At 35.6% G+C, this 24,202-nt stretch overlaps 1 protein-coding gene across 2 annotated transcripts; it reads right to left on the bottom strand.

Annotated features, from left to right (window-relative positions):
- Positions 1-1,569: 1,569 nt before the first annotated feature.
- LOC127092903 (GDSL esterase/lipase At5g03610) lies at positions 1,570-3,244 on the bottom strand. Of its 2 annotated transcripts, none has more exons than XM_051031793.1 (5): positions 3,077-3,244; positions 2,786-2,977; positions 2,375-2,643; positions 1,990-2,296; positions 1,570-1,909 (listed from the first exon to the last, which is right to left on the bottom strand). In XM_051031793.1, exons 1-5 carry the CDS (start codon positions 3,177-3,179, stop codon positions 1,713-1,715), a joined length of 1,068 nt encoding a protein of 355 aa, XP_050887750.1. In that variant the 5' UTR covers positions 3,180-3,244; the 3' UTR covers positions 1,570-1,712. The 2 variants fall into 2 exon arrangements, with proteins under 2 accessions (XP_050887750.1, XP_050887751.1); XM_051031794.1 differs by having other exon boundaries at positions 2,786-2,974; positions 3,077-3,227.
- Positions 3,245-24,202: the final 20,958 nt, after the last annotated feature.

Here is a 24,202-nt window from a genome sequence, read left to right as displayed (position 1 = left end):
CATGACTTTTTTGGGAATTTTTGAGTGGGTGGTTACGACAATTGATCAACTGTCATAATGTCGTATCTAGCTAGGGAAATTCTAAAATATGAAACCATCACAGAAGCGGTTCTAGGGCACTTCAAAACTGTTATGGGGATGAGCGTGCAAATGGAGTATTTTATTTGTAAAACTCTGAGGCGGTTGCCTTAACTGTCGTGGTAGCCGTCACAACTATGGAAGGAGGGCATTTTGCTATGTAACACTCGCAACACATGTTTCATAAAATGGATAAATTTTTGTAATGATACAAATAAAATCTTAACTCAAATTTAAACTACACAAATGAAAAACCTACGTAAATCTAAAAAAAACAATAAAAGCGGGATTTTTGTCACATGGACCATTATTGTCGTAATGCCCATTTCGGGTTGGCCATAATGGCCATTTTTACGTACTCTGAAGGAGAGAAACATTGTTTTTGTCATTGGGGCCATTACGGTTGTATTTCCCATTACGTGATGGTCGTAACAGTCACAACTTCATACAATTAACCAAAGAAACCTAATATTACTAATTTACATTTATGGAGAACGCATTTACGTACCATAAATATAATGAAGAAGACGAAGACGACGTTGGAAGAAGTTCGTTTCAACTTTCATTTTCTTTCCTTTTTCGTTCGATTCAAGTTTCGTTCCCTTTGCTTCATGTGGCAATAATGACATTTGAGTGGAAAAAATGAAGTTTCGAACCTCTTTTATGGAAGAAATGATAATTTTGAGTTTCATTTATGTAGGAAATAATATTTTTGAGTTTCATTTAGTAAAGTGAACTTCTAAGTTTCGTTTAGTGGAGAAGATGAAGTTTTGTTTCGGGGTCGTTCAATTTTGATTGTATTTTGTGTATGAATAGAACATTGTTTTATTCTGATTATGTATAACGTTAATGGTTTTCCTATCGGTTGGGTGGCACAACCGTGGGGATATATAGATGTAACTTCTCCTATTGATTGCCACATGAGCTGAATAGATGATTCTTTCTTTTAATTTAAAAATAAAAATCCAAGTGAAATACTTTTCCTATTGATTGCTAGATCGATCGAAAAAATAGATAGTGTTTTTTTAACAAAAATAAAATGTGCAGTTGTTGGAAATCAAATTTGTGTCCTTGAAATACTTTTTCTATTAATTGCAAGTTCAATAGAGAAAATAAGTTGTCTATTTTTAAATTGAAAACTAAAAACAACTTAAGGCGTCAAATGAAATATTTCTTATCAATTATATGCTCAATCGAATGAATAAATAGTCTTTTTTAAAAATAATTAAATAATACAGTTGCTAGGAATCGAAAGAAAACAGGTCTCTTGAAAGATTCTTCCTATAGATTGTTATTTCAATTTACAGAATATATAGTTTTTTTAAAATAAAATTAAAAGACTTAAATTTTATTTTGCCTCTATCTTTTCACCTCGGCTGAATATTGGACCGAGGTAACCGAGGCGAAAATATGTTTAGAAAATTTATATTTTGATAGACTGTTATTTTAACAAAATATAGAGATAAAATGTGAAAACATCAAATCCAAATATTGATCATGAAAGGAACATTTTTATTGATTTATATATTAATGGTATTAGCTAGCCTTATCTTTTACTTAATAACTCAACCACCTTGTAATTGGTGTTTTTGAAAGTCGAAGACAATATTTATAAGTATAACTGCCTTTCCTCTTCAAATTTGCAACAAAGGATTTTGCACCATCTTGTAAACGGCATCCCATCCATTTTGAGAAGGATGAAAATCATCCCAAAAGAATGAAAGCTCTGGTTTATCACATAAACTATATTTCTTTTCTCCTCTTTCATCTACACTTCCGCACTGATAAATTGAACTCTCCGGAACACAACACGGTTGCAACACATTCGCCACTGCATTAAAGGAGAAAAAAATGATAAAACTAAAATTTGCTTGAAAAAATAACGAACTATAATGCTGTATAATTAATTACCATCATGCTTTTTCTGCATTGTTTCAATTACGGAGAGAAAAGATTTGTAGAAGTCTAGTGTCACGATAACTGATCCACTTTCTTTGTTCAGATCTTGCACAGTTTTGAGAAGCAACTCGTTGTGCTTCGTGACGAGCATGTTTAACGTTTCATTGCACTTAGCAAAAGAAGATGGTGTAGTTATTACAGGCAAACACCCAATAGGCTGTAATAATCCAACTGTTATTTTCTTTATTCCTACGCTATGAATGCGTTTAAGATTTAATGACAATTGGTTTATAAGTGAAGCACCAAAGTCTAATATATCCTGCAACATAATTGATAATAGAATTTATCATTCATGATACATCAATAAAAAAAGTTAGTTTGTTGGTTAATCATTTACCTTAATGTTCCTCCCATCTATAAACAGATATTGAAAATAGTCGTTACCAGCACTACTGACAAGGGCAACTGAGGAATCAATGTCTGATTTGGAATATATATTTTGTTTGATTAACTCTTCAAATTTGTCGATTTGGATACTCATGTTCGGTCCTTTAAGAAATGTATTGAAAACACCGGTTCCTCCATAGGCAAAGTTTATACCATATTGAAGCTCAGATGAATTTCTCAATGAATATGGTGCAGGAGATTTTATATTTAGAGACCAAGCTGTTTGTATTTTTCAAAGTAAAATAAACGAGTGTTTATTTGAACATCAACCAGTATATAAGATTAAAGAAAAATTATAATAAAAGACAAACAACACGATTGATATTTGTTAATGCATAAGATATAAATATGGGAGAGTTACCGATATAATCGGTGAGAACACGGCCATCGGAGAATCTTCCAGATGGTTGATGAGGAAATGTGATTCCATAGGGAGGTTTATAAGATGGCGAGTTTAAAAAATTTCCGGTATCAACGTAGGAGTCTCCAAATACAAACAATTTCAAAGAATTGTGGTAACTGCGTACCCCATACGAGGATTTCTTAGTCCCTTCTACAAATTCATCATTAAAATTTGCATTAATTGAATTGCATGTAAAAATCAAATTAAAGTAAGTCATTATTTTTATGTTCTAATTGTATATAAGGTTACCTGTAGTGATTGGTATCATGAAAAGGAGAATAAGCAAAGAGAGAAACGTGATGATGGGTGGAATTTGCTTTGCCATTGATGAAAAATAATAAGTATAGTACATGTGTTAGGGGCGATATAGGATACGGTATAAATACTACTCAAGCTAAAAGAATCATATACTGTTTATATGTAAATGATAGCGTATACGTTACACTTAATTGAGTGATGACAAGATGATGATGCACTCAAATTAGTTAGCTACACTTTTAATTAGAAATATGTATACAAATAGATTGTTCCTTATGTGAAATAACAATGCGTTTCATGGAGTCTTATGACTACTATAAGGAATACAGAATATTTGCATATAAGGGGGCAAACGGTTAGATGAACGATTGGATATGTTACTAAATTAAAGTAATTTGTAGTTAAATCTTGGAACTTGTCAATAATTTATAATGGCCACTCTACTATTATATTAATCAAGTTTACCCAAATTATGTTGTTCCTAGTATAAAAAGTTATAAAAAAAAAACTCAAATATCCAAATATGTGTATATTACTGGTGAAAAAAGTCATTGAAAAGAAATATAATTTATGTTTAAATCACTACTACAAATAATATATTTTATCATAAAGTTTTTATCTCAATCAACGAATAACTAAAGAGGCAATAATAGGTGCACCACATTTTAATTTGTTTTCAAAAACATATTCCTTATTCTCTCGGTTGTGGTAGAAACCGGTATGATCAACCCCATCTTTTGAATCCCAAGAATTTAATTTAAGCATATTTTATTTTATTTTTATTTTTTATTTATGACTTATTTCCCCGATTGTGCTAGAAATCGAGGAGAAAGGTTACGATAAACCCCCATTCGAATCCTAACAACATCATTTAAGCATTTTTTTATGTAATACTTATTCCATTGGTTTGTCTGACAATATAGAAATCTAAGACAAAATGAAGACCCATGAGAAGTAGTGAGACGTTGAATACAATATGGAGGTCTCGGAGAAATTATGGCCCAGAATCAACTGTAAATGCACCATTAAAAGTTGATAACACAGTTGATGAATCTCCTGGTACTTCCAATTAAGACCCTAGGTTAGGTTCTTGTGTGAGAAAAATGAAGTCATTGGGAAGAGATTTCTAGGCAAATGTCTCTGTGATGTTATTAATTGTTGTTTGTTATTTTTGTTATGTTATGCTATTATGTTGTAATGCACAAGTTTACCTGTTTCTGAACAATTTTTATTGAATCAAGCGTTATCTCATATTTTCGACACAAGTGATAAGCATGAGCATTCAGGATCGAATCTAGCTATAGTGAAAATATGAGGCTTCACCCAGAATCGAAGTGGTCATTTTTGACCAAAAGACCACCTAACCTTTTAAGTAAAATTTCATGTCGAAGGGGGTTGAAAAGTTGGTTGAGAAGTCCTTTGTAGACCTTGGTCGAAGCAAAAGACTTAGTGAAATTTCGGGTTATTAATTGACGTGGCTATCATGTTTTTATCGAAGAAAGTTGGATAAGATCATACAGGTATTCGAAGACATGTGGGGACCTATAAAAGACTAAGGTTGCATTAAGTTAAAGACGTGGCAAGTTTTGGTAAGTCGACCGTAGTAGACGGTTATGTTAAGACTAGTATATAAGCAGTGTTTGTTTATAGTTTTAGGGGTCCTCATTTTTTCACATTACACACTCAACGTATCCAGCTATGAAAGTGAGAAACGAGTTTTCAATGTATGTATTTGCGTTCCATTTATAAAGTTAATCTTTTCCTTTTATTTGTTGACTTTAATGCATTACTTTTACATTCGATGTTCTTGATGTTCATTGTTAAAATCTCAAAACATACAATTTCTGCACAAATCTTTCTGGAATATTTTTTAATTTAATCCCTTAACTAAAATGAAACTTGTCTTTGTTTACTAAATTTCACTGTAAACAAATTGACACGTCCAGTAGGACCCATTTTTTCTGCAAAATTTTGTTTTTATTTTAGACTTTTTGTCTAAACAAAGTTCTTCATTTTAAAACTTTTTGATGCCTATGAGATTGAGAAATTGTCAAATAATAAATAAGGAAGTTCCCGTTCCAACTAGAAGAAGATACGCTAGAAAGAAAAATCCTAGAAATACCAATACTAATGAAGAACGACATCACGATTCTACGGGCAGAGGCATGGTCGTAACACCTTCGAGTGGAGAAAACGCCTCCATAATAAGTATGATGGTTACGCCTTCAATTCTGCAAGATGGGGCAATAATTCCCCCATCAATAACGTCGAGTATCCTGATATCACGAGGGGTTGAAAAACCTATGGCAAGTGACTTTAGACCTTATGACCCAAGTCTAACATTGCCTATGTTTGGTTGAGAGCAACCTTATGGTATGCCAACATAGATGATGGAAAATTTGCACTCGAATACGCCAATTCTTGCCGATAATGAAATTGTGTTCTCTCCGGTTAATCCTCATTTGGCATCAGGGTCTGCTATAAGAAATCCCAGTCAAAATTTGTAGTCACAACTAGGGACAGGGTTCGTCCCTCTAGTGATGCCACTAGTAACCACAAATTCTATGATGGTTATGAGACAACAAATGGATGAGAGTAACCATGAAATGGTTAACATGCTCACCCGACAAATAAGAATTGTGTTTAATCCTCTAATTCAGAATACAAATCATAGTTATCAGCAATTAGTGACTCAAATGTCTAAAATCTCTGATTTCTTTGGTGCCCCTCGGGGTCAAGTTCGACCCCATGTGGTGAGGCCAAATCAGGATGTATGAATAATCAACGAGTAAAACACAATGAACCAATGTCAGCAGTTTGTGCCTCAAGTTGTCAAACAACCAATACCTTGGTTAATAGAAATCAAGATGCTAACCAAATACTCCATCAAACCCAACAAGAAAATCTAGCATGGTAAAATAACCTTGCAACCATGGTCGAAAGAATCATGACCCATAATGTTTTAAATATAGGTCTGCATATGCCTAATTATACTCCTCCTCTGTTAGAATATTTAATACACACAGAACTCCCAAGGGGTTGGAAAGTCCCTAAGTTCACCAAATTTGTTGGTGAAGCTAGTGACTCCACAATCGAACATATCGCTCGATATTTGACTAAAGCGGGGGAGATAGCAAATTACAAAAATCTAAGGATGAGATATTCCCCTAATTCTCTCACTAAAATTCCTTCACATGGCTTACAACACTCCATGTGCACTCCATAAATAATTGGACGCAGTTAGAAAAATTATTTCACGAAAAATTCTACATGGGGCAATCTAAGATTAGCTTGAAAGAATTGGCAAGTGTAAATAAATAGTTCACTAAACCAATAGATGATTATCTCAACAGATTTTGACTGTTAAAGGCAAGGTGCTTCATTCAAGTACTTGAACATGAACTAGTCGAGATGGTTGCGGGGGGCTTAAATTATTCCATATGGAAAAAATTGGACACCCAATATCCAAGGGATATGACCCAACTAGTGGATAGAGTTCGAAAAGTCGAACGTCTAAAAGTAGAAAAGTCTAAGGCAAATCGAAATAAAAAAGAATAGGTAGCCTATATCGACGTAGACAAGAATGACCTAGGGCCTGACGTCGAATACAAGTATGCGGAGGAGAACGAAGTTAACTTGGATAAGTTGAAGCCATGACCCTTATATACATCTAAACTCCTTACGCCCACGAATGGGAAGAACCCTGTTGAACTAGAAAAGAATAATAAATTTGAAAACAAAACTCATACCTTTGACATAACCAAATGCGATGAATTGTTCGACTTGCTGGCTACTGATGGCCAAATTTTGGTCCCACAAGGCGCAGAAATACCACCATTAGAGCAAAGGAAGAAAAGAGGTTTATGAAAATACCATAACTTTTTGGGTCATAAAACTTCCCAATGTTTTCTTTTTAGAGATCTTGTCCATAATGCTTCGAAGGAATGACGAATAAAATTTGCTAACAAAGGAGAGACACAAATAAAAATTGATTCTGACCCATTGCAGGTTGAAGCTAACTATATTTACCCTATCGAAATCAATAGGTTTGAGGTTACTAAAGACCTCGAAATCAATATGGTTGAGATTACTAAAGACCTCGAGGTAAATATGGTCGAGGTTACTGAAGACCTAAAGGTAAATATGATCGAGGTTACTAAAGACCTCGATATGGAGGTCGAAGGGGAAGTTGGCGAGAATAGTGAGGAGCAGATGAAGGTAGTTTACCCCAAGGCAGAGGAGGAACTGGTCGACTTCCTTAACCGTTGCAAACTCAAGTATTCCGAAGTGATGTTGTGTCCAAGATGCTTGAAATGCTAAGCATAAAAGGAATTGGGGGAATAACAAACCCAAGTTCTATTTCAACAAAAGGGGTGTGCCTCAGAAGAAGCAATATAAGTTCCTGACTCATCAGGGGAACATACCAAACACTTATTTCTTGACACCCAAGGCTCCTTAGGGAAAATGGATGTAGCCTATGGGCAAAGAGGGTCCTGGCCACTAGAAGTGGAAAAGTTTCGAGATGGGAAAAGGCTCGTCATTATCATATCGAGAGAAATTCCAAGTGTCAAAATAGTCGTATAGGTCCAGTAATTACAAAGGGAAAAATCATATGTCTTGAACCCAATAGAGGAGGTTCCAAAGGAAGAAAAAGGCAAAAAGAGAAACTGCATAATCAGGTACCAACATACCACAACCTAATCGTGTCGTTGACAAGGCCAAGAAGCCAGTCGGAAGACAATTTTCCCCCTATGACAACAAAAGCAAAAGAGAAAGCAGTGAAAGAAGCACCACCTGCAGATGATGATATTGATGGGGACATCATTATCAAGGATTCTAGTTAAGCAATTCAAGGACTAGGAGAACCAATGAAAATGGCACGTGCCAAGAAAGCTAAAGATTGGGAGAAAATGGTCATTTTGATTAGTCCATTGGGAGATGGATTGGGTGCATACTATGTTTCACATCTAACTTAATTTTATTTATTTATGAATTATAAATAAAGAATTTGTGTTCATAAGGCATAAATCATGCATAAGTGTGTTTTAGTTTGAAAGCCAATCACAAGCCTTCATTTAAATGAGGCAAGGGACACGGAAAGTATTTAAATTTTTTTTTTTAAATTAAGTAAATAAAGTTACAAGACTAAGAATGAATATAGCAAGAAAAAGGGAAAAGATTCATCAAGTCAAAGAAGAGGGAACAAAAGAAAAAATGTCATTCAATGCATTTTCTCCTCCTTGAATTTGTTGTCTCTAACAAGTAACTCCCACCATTCAAATCTACTATAATTAGCCACCCCTCAATTAATGTTTCTTTTATTAATTTTTTTTGTAACCTATGTAGTAATTAAGTTTGCATTTGATGCTTGTGCCCTTTGCTTTACAATTTTTGTTCTTGCACTTATTGACTTTCTACATGTAAAGTAAGACAATAATTCTATGTACAAGTCCATATATATGGTAGATTCAGAAAATATTTCTTTAGCAATTTCCCTGTTGGTGATCTTTTCATATTCATTGTAGGATATGTCATTCAACAGTATTGTTCTTGATTTGTGGTAATTTTTGAAATCACGCTTCTAATCATCAGTCATTTTATTTCTGGAAATAGCAATACCAACATCAGATACCAGTGGTACATAGCCAATTGTAACTATGTCCCATAGGTCAGCATCATAACGCAGAAAGAAACTTTCGATTCTATCTTTCTAACAATCAAACTTTTCTCCATCAAACACTGGAGGTTTGGCATTGTAGCTGTCTCTTTCATTTGTGTTGGCCATAATGTTTTTCTCACGTTGGATCTCTCTACACTGTTAAGTGTTTGATTAGAAAATCAATAACAGAGTCGAAGCTCTAATACCAATTGAAGGTAGAGAAAAACAAGAAAGTGGGGGTTTGAATTGTTTTCACAGGTAATAAAAACTTTTGTAAATAAAACACACACAAAAAATAAGGCTATCAACACAGAAGTTTATCCTGGTTCGCTTGAAAATCAAAGCTACTCCAGTCCACTCAACCAAGGTGATTTCGCCTTCAACAAGAACTTAATCCACTAATCTTGAAAGATTACAACAAAAGCGTCTAAGAGAATAAAGATCTCTTAGCCCTCTCAAATTTACAGACTTCACAAGTCACTTGAGGAAATATTCAACAAATATTTAAAAATACAATGAAGTGTTTAGTGCTTCTAGGTAAGCAGTAGTAACACAATATACACACTGAAATGTTTCACACTTAGAGTAACAACTCGTGTGAACAGATTTAAACAAGAATGAAAGGGATTATAGAATTTTTTATTACAATGTTCGTGTGTGTATTCTTCGTATCTTGTATGATGATAATCCTGCCTTTATATAGTGAATTGATCAAGAGACCGTTAGCCGAGATATTCATGAATATCTAGGCAATGATGGACTTTTAATGTCATTAATCTCGTTGTTTTTTCCATAGCAATTTTGGAGAGTGTTTAATCTCTTCCAAAAATAGATTCATACCAAAAGTAGAAAACTTCGTAGCTAAGTATTTATGGGAGTTCTTGAATTAGAGTACGCGGAGTTCAAATGTTCTTGTTCAGCGTGTATATTTCAGATAGTTGCTGAGAGCATATTTACTTCAGAAGTGAAATGTTTTTCTGTAGAGTCTTCTTCAGAGTATAAATCATCAGATCAGTTGTATGGAACTCTTCAGATTCAGAGTATCTGAGTCTCCTTTTGTTAGACTCTGTGAGCTTTCTTTTCTTCAGAGTCAGAGCCTCTGCTTCGGTTTATTCTAAGTTGTTTATTCTAGACTTGCATGTTGTCAAATGTTTGTCTATCTGATCCTTTTTCTGTTAGACTCTTGCACACTTAGATAAATTTGTTAAGGTACCAATTTATTTCATCCTTTGTTATCATCAAAACCTCAGAGATGAATTGTAGACACAAAATCTTGTTCTAACATTAATGACATTAATTTTATTCTCCATTCCATAGTAGTCTTGGAGTGTAGTCAATACTATCAATATATATACTTATACCATACTTAGAATACTTCTTGATTAAATTTTTGATTTTGATGATTCAAATGATCTGTTGGGTGTGAATTAGAGTGAGCGGACTTCAGAGTCTTTGAGCAGAGCTTGTATTCTTCATATAGTTGTTTTGATGAGTAGTCTTCAGTGTTAACTTGACTGATGTTCACATAGAGGTCTTCTGATGCACAGTCTTCAGATGTACAATCTTAAGAGTTTAAATCTTCAAAGTCTTCAGATGTGAGATTTAATGACAGAATTTGTGTATAATTTTTTTCCAGACACGTTCTTGTTCAGAGCTAGATATAATATCTTCATTTCTAGATCAACATTTTTTAAATGCATTAGGAGCCAGATATTGTTTCCTCATATTCATTTTTCCTTAGAAACCTGCACACTTAGAGAAAATTATTAGGGTACCAAAAAGTTTCATTTTTTGTTATTATCAAAACTTAGAGATATATTGCACAACCAAAATCTTGTTCTAACATATATATATGTAAAAAAAAATTATTGTCCCTAAAATTATGATACATTGGACTCCCGCCCCGCGAGCTCGTGCTCAGGGTCACCCCTGATCTTTTTCAAGGGAGATATATTAGATCAAATATGTTTGTATAAACTAATTAAATTTAAGAGGATGCAATATATAGATTTATAATTACAAACATGCAATAAATGATCTCTAACAAATTTAAGAAGTTTCTAACATTGTCAAATGCTAGAAAAAAAATTACAATAATATAAATATTTATAAACAATGATCTAAAAAATATAGTTATCCTTATGGGATGCTTTAGAATCATCCATGTCATTCTTCTGAATGACCATCATTTTATGAGTATATTGCAGATTTTTACATCAAGACACAAATCTTTGTGAAACCCTGTAGGATACTTTAACATAATTCATGCAATTCTTCTGGGATGTGTGTTATTCATGCAATCCTCAAGGGATGCATAAAAATCACAACTGATATTTTCATACAAATTAACCGACCATTCTTTAAGTAATCCTCGAGGGATGCTTTAATATTAAATTTTAAGTTTTGTGTGAATTATATATCACAAATAATGTCATAAATCAAGATTTTCAAAATCCTACAAGAATGCTTAATATGAATTCTTCAAGAATTCATCAATGATAGATAACCTTAAAAATATAATTGTGTTAACTAAAGAAAATTTCCAATAGAGTCTTATACAAAAATATAATAGATTAACACGTTAAAATTTAATCTAAAGATGAAGAAAATAAATACTGAAAACTTATTCGAAATAGAAGATACAAAATTATGCAAATTGATTATAAAATCACTCACACAGTTGAGTTTCGTGCTTCTAACTAGAGTTGTCAAAATGGGCTAATCCATATGGGTCGGTCTACCAGGTCCATAAAAATACAGGGTTTGGACCTTAAAATTAGAGCCCATATTTTTCAAGACTTTTTTAGTCTGACCCTAAAAAGTTTGCTATCCATTAGGGCTAGCTCGTATGTGTCGTGGGTAGTCTGTTAGACTCTCATAACTATAAACTTCTAAAAAGAATATTAATATTATAATTTCTTACTCCAAAATAACATATTGATTTTTCTCATCTCACTAAATGTTATCTTTATTATATTCAATATTTCTCTTTTACATTTTATTCATTAATATAATCAACATTTTTCCTCGTATTCTATTAGTTTCTTTTATGTTAAATGTTTGAGTATTATTTTATACAATTTAGACACGTGTTGTATTTATAAAAGATAATATAGTACTTAAAATATATTATATTTAAAATAATATAATTTTTAATTTCATTTATAATAAATATTACAGGGTTTCTATTTTATCTTTTTTTTTTTAAATCTCGTTTAGGGTTGGGTAGCCCGAAATCCATCTAGGATTGAACTCGGGTAGTAATTTTTGAGCTCATATTACAACCGAGTTTTTTCGACCCAATCCTAAAAAGTTTGAGGCACACTAGGACCGACCCATTTAGGGTCGAGTAGTCAATTTTGACAACTCTACTGCTTATAAAATTAATCATAAATAATACACTGTAAGAGTATAAATGAATAAGAGAAAACAATGATAAAACGTAATATTGTATTCTTCTTCACAAGCATAATTAATATTGCAAGATAGACCATATTCATAGTACATGATCCATAACAACAATTAATTTATAAGAGTTAATAAATATAAAAAGATTAGGTAATTACCTTATATGAGTTAATGAATATAAAAAGATTAAAGAATATAAAAAGATTAGAAAAATGTGCATCCGCACTTCTATTAATATATTAATATTATTCATAACAAATATAATCTTATAGATTTTTGGCTTAAATGCATTTTTCATCCCCTAATTTGAGCGTTTTAAATAATTGATTCTCATATTAACAAATTAATGATTCTGACCCTTTAATTTTGATGGTCTTTAGATTTTTGTGGTCCCCCTCTATTTTTTCATACATGGTAATGATGATTAGGATAAAAACTTATTTTTAATTAACAGGCGAGGATGACTATGTTATTTTAATATTTAATAATATTTTTAACTAATTTAATATTTAATAATGTTTTTAACTGACTAAGTTATTATTTAAGAATCTTAATTAAGTTTTTTTAATTATTTAATTAAAATATTAAAAAGATAGTTTTGGGCCTAAGTCCATTTACTTAGAGTGTTAATCCAACACCAATTGATAACATGTGATGTATATATGAGCTACATAAACACTTGTATTATTAGTAAACAAATAATTGTGGGACAAAAACATATAAGCAATAAGAGAAACAACTTAAACGCATGGAAGTTGGTCATCTGGGTAAAAATTTCTAGTTCACTCCATCTGAGTTAATCTACAAGGGATTCAAAATCAAGTAGTATCAATTTATTGTGCATAGTTAAAGTTTGAACATTGTCTTCGGAACAAAAATGATTGAGCATGATGTCTTACAATGACACTTTAGACAACTCCACCACTAGTACCGTGATGGTAAATGAAATTACCTTTTTCACTAGTTCCTATTATACATAAAAATACAGTGTCAACAATGAGATAGAAATCCCAATTGCATCTCTTGTATTGGAGACCATGTTAATATAATAGTAATTTATGTGACTTCACTCTTCACCTAATAACCCTAGGTTCTGGTTTTACACAAATACAAGATCTAAGAATTTTGAAAAATTGCAACCTCCATGCCAATTACAACCTACTCATGTCTTATTTCTTCTATTTATCTCAGCCAACATAATTAATTGCCTAACTCCCACTAAAAGTCATTGACAGACACCTCACTTTACAAGAATAGAGACCCATACCTCAACTTCGTCCTTGGTCTTCCAAACTTCATAAAAAAATTCATACAAGTAACTAGACCCAGATACTGCAATCAAACAAAAAACTCATGTAAAACATATCTTAATAAAGGAAGCAATGCATTCAAATGATACACTTGAAGGGATAACACATCTTGATTTTGAATCCCACACATAATAAGAGAGGTATGTATACAACTTATCCCCAACGATGAGCTTCAAAGACGTGCCTAAATTCTCACAAGTATGTTTATGGTGTTGGAGAATTGCCATCCATGGCGCAGCGGAATTTAAAAATTTCTCCATTTAGTGATCCTTACGAATGGGCATGATCAGTGATAGAATCGTTACCTCTTGTGGCGATTCAAACCTTTGGTGCAGATCTCTGATAATGATCAAAACCTTTGATACAGATCCACGGGGCGATCACGAACGTTGAACGATGACAACGTCTCTACTCAGTCCACACGAACGGATTCCTTCAATCGCAGTGCTAGCTGTTATGAATGAAGGCTTTGAGTGAGAGAAAGAGGGAAACAAAATTCCAAGTCTCTACTTGAATTTCTGTCTGAGTGGAGTGACAATGCTTCTACCCAAGGGGTTCTATTTATAGAACCACTTGTGTTGGCTTCAAGCCAAAAAGCCCACTTAAGTGTATTTTGCCCATATCTCATAATATGCCAAAATCACTTAAGTATTTGGTACCTTACCATATTTCGTTTCCACTTAAGTGCACCGTACCTTACGATGTTCCTTAATTATTCTATCTCTCATCAATCCGTCCTTTGTGTGTGACCCTATAGGTTTTCGCGGCGTTGGCAATTATATTAAATCACGCATTTAACATAATAAACAGTGAGCGGTATCTAGCAACACATCACTGCTACCCCAGTCACGAAAATGTCATGTGATCTGACAAAACCTCCTGTGATAATAATTATGTGTATAATTACCCCTTTGCCCTTATGTCTATATTGAACACAAGGTATAGACCGTGTCACCCTTGTCCAGTTCAATATTGGGCCCATAGACATTTATCCTGTTACGCAGGATTGGCAAATTTCATCTAGGACACTCATGTCCCTCAGCATGCTTCGTGGAGTACTCATCAACTGTCTTTATGGTCATCCAGTTACGGATAACGTTGGATCAGTAATAAAGCACTCAACTCTACATCTAGGATCCATAGTGGTTTCAGGTCGAAGAGTGGTATACACTATTATCACCATGAGAATAACTTATGACACTTTGCATAACTTTCTATATAGTATTCTCATAGCGGGTCAATCCGGTATAAATATTACTCTTAATATTCATACCTATGTTCAAGACTTGATAACTCTTTATCCATGATCCATGAGATGTGATCATCAGTCTACAAACATAATAGTCTTAATGCTTTAATGTTATCCCACTTCATATTAAAGCTCGACTACGTAAACTTTAAGAATAGTGCCCTTATGTTTAATGTGTTCTCATGATTAAGTCACACTTAATACATTAAATGAACTATCTATTCCAGGGACTTTATTAATCAACCATAATAAAGAAAATGCCTTTTATTATTAATAAATAATTCGATACAAGTACCAAAAGTATTGGCCTCTAGGGCTTACACCAACAATCTCCCACTAGCACTAGAGCCAATCAGACATACCCCGTATGCCCATTGATCTAGTATGGCCATCATGCTTCTGCTGCGCAAGAGGCTTTGTCAGTGGGTCAGCTATATTGTCTATTGTAGGTACTTTACATATTTTCACATCTCCTCTATCTATTATCTCTCGAATGAGATGATAACGCCTAAGTATGTGTTTGGATCGTTGGTGAGATCTAGGCTCCTTAGCTTGTGCGATAGCACCATTGTTATCACAATAGAGACCAATGGGATCCACAATGCTAGGGACTATGCCAAGTTCACTAATGAACTTCCTGATCCAAACAGCTTCCTTTGCTGCACTTGAGGCAGCAATATACTCGGCCTCGGTCGTAGAATCAGCAACTGTATCTTGCTTTGAACTTTTCCAGCTCACAGCGCCACCGTTCAAGCAAAACACATAACCAGATTGCGATCTAAAGTCATCCTTATCTGTCTGGAAGCTAGCATCAGTGTAACCAATTACAACCAACTCTTCCTGACCTCCATATATCAAGAATGATTCCTTAGTCCTTCTCAAGTACTTAAGGATGTTCTTAACAGCTACCCAATGGGCATCACCAGGATCAGATTGGTACCTACTCGTTGCACTTAAACATTACGAGACATCTGGTCGAGTACATAACATGGCATACATGATAGATCCTATTGCAGATGCATATGTGTCGCAACCCGAAAAATACAGAGGTGCGAAAAAACAACCGGCGAAAGAAAAAGATGACAGAAGAGTCGCCACCGTGCGTTATTTATCCCAAAGGAGGGAAAGGAAACGCTCGAAGTAAACCTGGAGAAAGGAAAGGAAAAGACAAGGTCTCGCAACCAAATCTTGGGTTCGGGAGTCGATTATGCGAAGGGAAGGTATTAGCACCCCTACGCATCCGTAGTACTCTACGGGATCCACTCTTGTTGTTTCTTGTCTAAAGGGTGTGTGTTTATCTAATGTACTATTTACTAAAAGAAAGGGGTCAAAGAAATGACTCGCACGGATGTCGCATCCACTGCATACGTATATCATATGAATATGAGAATCAGAGTCGTCGTAGCTCGGGTACCTATGGGTGAAAGAGATGTGTGCTCGCTAAGACATCGCGTCTTATGCCTACGTATCTCATCGGGAATGAGAATCAGAGCAAAACGTAGTTCAAACTAACTACGGGAATGAGGGTCTCGATTGCAACTAGGGCAAGAGAAAGGGAATGTCTCGATCGCAACGAGGGCGAGAGAAAGGATCGCAACAAGGGCGAAAGCAAACAAGGATTAGTTGTTAGTCGTTAGTCAAACTCGGCAAGACATCGCGTCTTGTGCCTACGTATCTCATCTGAACATGAGAATCAGAGTTGCCGTAGTTCGGCTCACGCACGCCGAAACAAAACAAAACACAAAAGGCAAACATGGAACCCGAATGCCAATCGCTGGACTTACATCAGCTTCCGAACCAAACAAACCCACACTAGAAACCAGATGCCACTTGATGGACTTATACCGGACTCCAAGCACTCGACAATAGGATACGGAATGCCAATCGCTGGGCTTACATCCATATCCTAACACACATAAGAAGAAACAAGCAACAAGTTACTAGGGAGTCGGGAACTCGAGCCTAGCAACTGTCAAGCAAACACACACAAAAAAGGAAAAGGGTGCCCGGAGAGATCTCGCACGATCTCCTGCCTACGTACCTCATCTGGTATGAGAATCAGGGCGACGTAGTTCCCCCTCATAGAGGTTGCCATCTGAATATGGACTTACAAAAGGAGGACACCAGTTGTGTCAAAGGAGAGTGGGCAATGTGTTCACGTCCTAGCAGTAGGTGTCGCAGCTCGCTGAATCGAGTCTTAGGCAGTTACCTCTTTGCAATAGAACAGACTACATGCCACAAGATCGGAGACGCTCGGAAAGGTCTAGAAGTGGGGAAACTCTGCCCTAGAGTTGTCATGCAATGTGTACTTAAGTGTTAGGATTTACAAATGGGAATATCTACCTAATGTTAGCATGCAAAGGAAATGGGGATTCCAACTATGTTATCATACAAAGGGTTCTATCTAATGGGTGCTACCTAATCGGAACAAGAATCGACGAATGGAGCAAGGAGAAGTGTTAGGGATAAGGGTAGATGGCGATGCATGAAGCAATCGACTTACAAGGTTGATGGCGATGCAAGAAGCAATCGACTTACAAGGTTGATGGCGATGCATAAAGCAATCGACTTACAAAAGGGTGGATGAATACGTGCTGGTTCTGTTAGGTTTTGAAAAATGATCACTCGACGTTGGATCGGGTTTTTGGTCTTGTTTTGAAATGGTGATCGGGTGTTCATTCTATTTCTTGTATTAGCAGATGAATAAAGAATGAAAGAATATTATACATTTCATGGGAGAGGGATACATTTGTTATGAATGGGGGTTGACATGGCAATCAAGCAATATAAATATATGCCTCAAACACCATACAAGTAGGCCACAGTTAATCAAACAAGTAAGATATAAACAAGTATATAATCGAATCAAATAATCAAAGAATGAAATAATAAAGCATTAAACAAGGTATGAGTGTAAGTGCAAAGGAACCGGCTCATTGTAAGAAAGCCCAAGAGTAAGCTATGTGAGGTCGATGGCGATGCTTAAAAAGCAATCGACTTACAAGGGTGTAAAAAATGGGCTCGATATTAAATCGAGAAAAACATGATTTTTATAGTTTTAAAATGGTTTTGAATTAAAATACAACAACTTTACATTATTAACAAAATGAACATATGAGTGTAATAAAGGCATAAACATAAAAAGAAACTAAAATGCTAAAAGAAAAAATAATATAGCTAAAAGAAATAAAATGCCAAAAAAGGTCACACATGAGTATTGAACCCACCCCACTCAAGAACATACACACTGCCCTTCTCCACCAGACCACTTAGGATTATTTAATATTGTATTGCTACGTTGAATAGATAAACCGGGATGAAAATAAAAAAGAGTTAAAATAAAAAAACAAATTAAACATTTTTTATGGTTTTTTTTGTGTTAAAAACTAATTAAATTAAATAAATAAATAAAAAATTAAAAAAAGAAAAAACAAGAAAATGGAAACGGAGAACACAGAAGCAGCTTCATCGTCCTCGTCCTCCCCATCTGCTTCACACAAAGAACCTCAATGAAATCTCTCTCCGCTCTCGAAAACGCTCATCAACTCTCACAATCTCCCTCACGCCAAACCTCACATTTCTCTCAATCTCACAATCGCTCGTACCTCAGCATCTCACTCGCATCTTTCCGTCTCTCACACGAATCCCTCTCTCGCTCTCAACGAACCCCTCTCAAACACTCTCAGCTCTCACAATATTTTCAACAACAAGCACATGAGAAAGATAAAAAGAAAGAAAGAGAAGTACTTACAAAGTGTCACGGCGGTGGTGGTGAAGGACGCGAAGAAGTTGGCCTCCAGGTAATTGATTCTGGGGTTTTAGGTTTTTTTCTTCCTCAGATTTTCGCCTCTAGGTCTCTGTTGCTTTCCTCTTCTTGGATTAGGGTTTTCTTTGGTCTCTTTTCCGCCTCTCGGTTCCTTTGTTTACTGATTCATTCTCCTTTTATATTCTGTGAATTAGGGTTTCCAATGGGGTCTTTGCTGTTCAAAAGGAGTGTTTCTGCAAAGCACTTTGGATGCTCAGACACAGAATTACCCTATCCATGTTAGATTCAAGAAAAGGTATCCTTTCTTCTCTGCTTTGACCTCATATCAATTTGGGATGTTTTTGGACTTTGCCCTCTGACTGTTGGTTAATGGTTTTGCACTTTAGGTTTTGCAAATTGACTGATTAATGTGTTCCCCCCTTATTTTTTACCGCAGTAAAAGAATGGTGAGCATGGTTTGCTGCAACCTTGTTGAATTGGCCTTGCATTGCCCTGTTGAACAGGTTTTTCTTCTTAATACCAACTTGGTCAATGAATTGAATTTTGTGAATGAGTTTGGTGAAGTTCTAAGTGTGAATTGCCATTACATGGAATTAGGTTAGTCACCTATTGAAACTGTTACAGGTTATGACAATTTGTAGGTTTAGATTGATGGCTTGTCAAATCCCAATTCTGCTTAACATAATGCTTGTGATTACTTGTGATGTCCATTGTTGTTAGCACATTTGATCTGCTTCTGTTCATGTTGATGCAGGTTTGGACATTACAATGATTTTGCTGGCAGGATTTAGTCAAGTGGTCGTGTGCACTGCAGGTTTTAAGGTTGAATTGTGGAACTCATCTTGACTTAATCAGGTTTATCATACAGCCAAAGGTTTCAGGTATGTGTAGCATAACATCATGGTTTGGGTTGCCACTTTCATCTGGCTTGTGCACTGATGTGCAATCTATCTGAACCTAAAGCTGCTAAAATCCATCCATGCCTATTTCCTGTGTCCATGGTTATTAGCACTTGTGTGGATTGAATGAGTAGGCTAACTTATGAATTGTTATGCTGCCCTATATTCTGAATTGTTGTGGCCATAGCTATGTTAATGGCGAACTATGCATTTGTCCCATGGTTATAAATTAAATTGTGAAGTGGTTGCATGTGTTTTTGCAGGTTTGTCCATTGCCTTAATCCTGTCCCTGCAGTTTAGCATTTGGTCTGGTTCTGCAGGATTCGGACCAGTTGGGTTCAGTGATGGTCCCAATAGTTGCTTGCTGCTAGGTTTTGTTGTTGAGAAAAGCTAGAGAGGAACTCCCACTATAGCATAGTAGTATGGTGAACTTCATTTTGATGAAGATGCTGAATGGTCAGATACAAATACAAACCAAAATTGGAGTTTCAAATGATGCATGTCTGGCCTTTAGGCATACTGCACCCAATTCCTGCTTGATTGTTATTTTCTGTTGTGGGCAGGGATCGATGGAGGGTTCAGGTACTGATAGCAAGAAATCCATAGAGCCAAAACAGGTTGGTGCGGAATATTCGCAGCTTGCTGTAAGAAAGTTCAAACTGGTTAGCAATTAACCTTCTCCAATAACTTATGGCCTGCTTGAGATTCAAAATATAATGCCAATTGATTCCTGCAGGTTTGGGTCCTAGCTGCTGCAACTTTCATATGCTTTTCCCATTATTGTGAGTTTAAAGCCAAATGTATATGGGAATGTTACAATGGTCAGGTCATGGTGCTGTTGCAAGGCTTGGCTCAAGTGTGCTGCAGGATTGGGTATTGCAGCAGTTGGTGCAGCAAGGCAAATGCAGTAGGAGGCAAGAAACTTCAAAGTTTAAGGCATGACCAAGTTGGCATTAAAGTGAAGAAACCAAATCCACAAAGTAAAATCAAGGCCAACATGGACATGAAGCATGGAACGAGGATTAGGGTCATGATGGAAGACTTAGGATTTTAGGATGCAAAGAGGTTGCGTTGACTTTGGTCAAGGTTGACCAAAAAGTCAACTGTTGACCAAAGTCAACAATTGGTCAAAAATGCATTTTTTTTGTATTTTCTTGTGTAAATGGATAATGAATCAATTATCATGGGGAAATTTTTGGGTTTAGGGAATTTGGGTTGACTTTGGTCAAAGTTGACCAAAAAGTCAACTGTTGACCAAAGTCAACAATTGGTCAAAGTGTCAATTTTTGTGTATTTTTTGTATGGAATCAAATGTAATGAAATAAAATTGAAATGGATTAATAAAATGGTTTGAAGTTGGTTTCACAATTGGTTTAATCATGACTTGAATGTTTGACTCTTGAAAAGAAAATAACTTGACTGGTAGTGAACGGAACCATGAAATGAGACCATAAGGTTAGGGTTTTGGCATAGTATCCATGAACCAATAACATGACTAGAAAGTGGCTTGAAACACAAGAAACTTGGTTGTTCAGATGGCCCAGACCATAGATATATCCACAATCACAACACCATGACCTTGGATCAAAATCACAATCCTCATACAAATCCAAAGTAAAGCTAGGCCAAGCATGCCAAACAAACATAAAAATTTAGGACCAAAATCGGGGTATGACAATATGGAATCTTATTCATGTGTTCCCTTTCTTCCTTAGTTGAAGGGGATTGTGTTTTTGACAGACACATGCCATGTTGCATAGGTATGAATCCTTTCTTGGAATCATGCATATGAAAGCGTCTCAGCACTTTGTCTATGTATGTACTCTGACTTAGGCCAAGCAGTTTTTGTGATCTATCTCTATAGATTCTGATTCCTAATATATAGGCTGCTTCACCTAGGTCCTTCATAGAAAAGCATTTCCCCAACCAAGTCTTTACTTGTTGCAGGGTAGGGATATCGTTTCCAATGAGTAATATGTCATCTACATATAACACCAGGAACACGATCATGCTCCCACTAACCTTCTTGTAAACACAAGGCTCATCTTCGTTCTTGATGAATCCATATTGTTTTACCGTTTCATCAAAACGAAGATTCCAGCTTCTGGAAGCTTGCTTCAATCCATAGATTGATCTTTGTAGCTTACATATCTTATGGGCTTCTTCTGGTATGTCAAATCCTTCAGGCTGTGTCATGTACACATCCTCAAGAAGATTCCCGTTAAGGAAAGCAGTTTTGACATCCATCTGCCATATTTCATAATCATGATATGCAGCAATAGCAAGTAAAATCCGAACAGATTTAAGCATTGCAACTGGTGAAAAGGTTTCATCATAGTCAACCCCATGAATTTGTTTATATCCTTTTGCAACCAGTCTTGCTTTATAGGTATGTACCTTACCATCCATGTCAGTCTTCTTTTTGAAGACCCACTTGCATCCTATAGGATTAACTCCTACAGGAGGCTCTACCAAGTTCCAAACTTGGTTCGTGTACATGGAATCTATTTCGGATTTCATGGCCTCTAGCCACTTCTCAGACTCGGGACCAGTTATGGCCTCTTGGTAGGTCACAGGCTCATCTTGATCCATGAGTAATACATCACCTTGATCTGTTATGAGATATCCATATCTCTCAGGTAGGTGACGTATCCTGCATGACCTACGCTGGTCTTGTTCTACCTGAGCAGGTTGCTCTTCCACAACCATTTGTGTTTCCTGCTCTAATTCCTCCATAGGTGTATCGATGCTTTGTGATTCTTGAATTTCTTCAAGCTCTATTTTCCTCCCACTGGTTCCTTTGGAAATAAAGTCCTTTTCTAGGAAACCTCCAGTTCGAGCGACAAACACTTTGCCCTCAGAAGGATTGTAGAAGTAATACCCTCTTGTTTCTTTAGGATATCCCACAAATAAGCATTGGTCAGATTTGGGCTCAAGCTTAGTTGAAATTTGTCGTTTCACATAAACTTCGCAACCCCAAATCTTCATGTAAGACATATGTGGTCTCTTACCACTCCATATCTCATATGGTGTCTTATCAACCTTTTTGGATGGAACACGGTTAAGTGTGTAAGCTGCGGTCAACAGCGCATGTCCCCAAAAGGAGTTTGGAAGATCGGCTTGACTCATCATGGATCGGACCATGTCCAACAGGGTTCGATTTCTTCTCTCAGACACACCATTCCATTGGGGTGTTCCAGGAGGAATGAGTTGGGATATGATCCCACACTCTTTCAGATGGTCATCAAACTCTAGGCTTAAATATTCACCACCTCGATCTGATCGAAGAGATTTAATATTCTTACCTAGTTGGTTTTGTACTTCATTCTTGAATTCTTTGAACTTTTCAAAGGACTCTGATTTGTGTTTCATTAAATACACATAACCATATCTACTGAAATCATCAGTGAATGTGATGAAGTACTGAAAACCTCCTCTGGCTGATATGTTCAGTGGACCACATACATCAGTATGTATGAGGGCCAAAAGATCATTAGCTCTTTCACCTTTTCCTGTGAATGGAGACTTTGTCATCTTTCCAATTAAACAAGATCTGCATGTCTCATATGATTCATAATCAAAAGAGTCCAACAGTCCATCTTTATGGAGTTTGGAAATGCGTTTCTCATTTATGTGGCCTGATCGACAATGCCAAAGGTAAGTTGGATTTAACTCATTAGGTTTCATCCTTTTGGTATTAATGTTATAAATAGGCATTTCAAGATCAATGACATATAGTCCATTGTTCATTTGTGCAGCTGCATAGAATATATCATTCAAATAAATTGAACAACAATTGTTCTTTATTATGAATGAAAAACCGAACTTGTCCAAACAAGAAACGGAAATAATATTCCTGCTAATTGCTGGTACATAATAACAGTTCTCTAACTGAATTATTAAACCACTAGGTAAAGTCAATTCATAAGTTCCTACGGCTAAGGCAGCAACCTTTGCTCCATTACCAACTCGTAGGTCGACTTCACCTTTTGCCAATTTTCTACTCCATTTTAGTTCTTGTACATTTGTACAAATGTGAGAACCGCATCCAGTATCTAATACCCACGATGCAGAAGTAGATAAATTAATTTCAATAACAAAAATACCTGAAGTTGGAGTCTCTACTCCATTCTTCCTATCTTCCAGGTACTTTGGGCAGTTCCTCTTCCAGTGTGCGGTCTTACCGCAATGGAAGCAGGCGCCTTCCTTTTCTATGCTTCCACTAGGCTTCAAAGTAGCACTAGTGGGTTTGGGTTTGGCAACTTCCTTGCCTTTCCCTTTATTATGTTTGAGGACAATCCTCATGTCTCGGTACCAATCCAGAAAATTTGTCCCAGACAATTTTTCTTTGTCAAGGTTTGATCGCAATATGTTGTTAGAGGTGTTTGTTGTCATGGTAATCTACACAAGGATTAATGAAAATATAAGTATCATTGACATATTTAATTAGGCCTTTAATTAAACATGCTCCCACTATTTTACTCAAAACAAATGACCCTCATCATCTGATTCGGAAAATCCCGTTGGAAGATTTTCTAGTGGGTCGAGATCCATATTTCACTTCGTTCTAAGTCCGCGTAGGCGGATTACACAAAACTAGGTTATTTTAGGTAGGAACTCCTTCCAATTGTATCTCATACAACTCTCGAAAATTTCAGTTGGGTGAATAACTCCTTATTCTAATCCATCATATGGATTATTCCCAACTCTTGCTTCTAAACATATATATAATCTTATTATAATTTGTTTAGTTAAGTTTGACCCATTGTTTTAACAGTTGGATATTACAATTATCCCATCGCACCTTACTAATATATAGATCATGC

The sequence above is a fragment of the Lathyrus oleraceus genome, chromosome 6 (genome assembly GCF_024323335.1).
Source record: "Lathyrus oleraceus cultivar Zhongwan6 chromosome 6, CAAS_Psat_ZW6_1.0, whole genome shotgun sequence".
Taxonomy (NCBI): Eukaryota; Viridiplantae; Streptophyta; class Magnoliopsida; order Fabales; family Fabaceae; genus Lathyrus; species Lathyrus oleraceus.
This window is presented reverse-complemented; position numbering and strand designations above follow the sequence as displayed.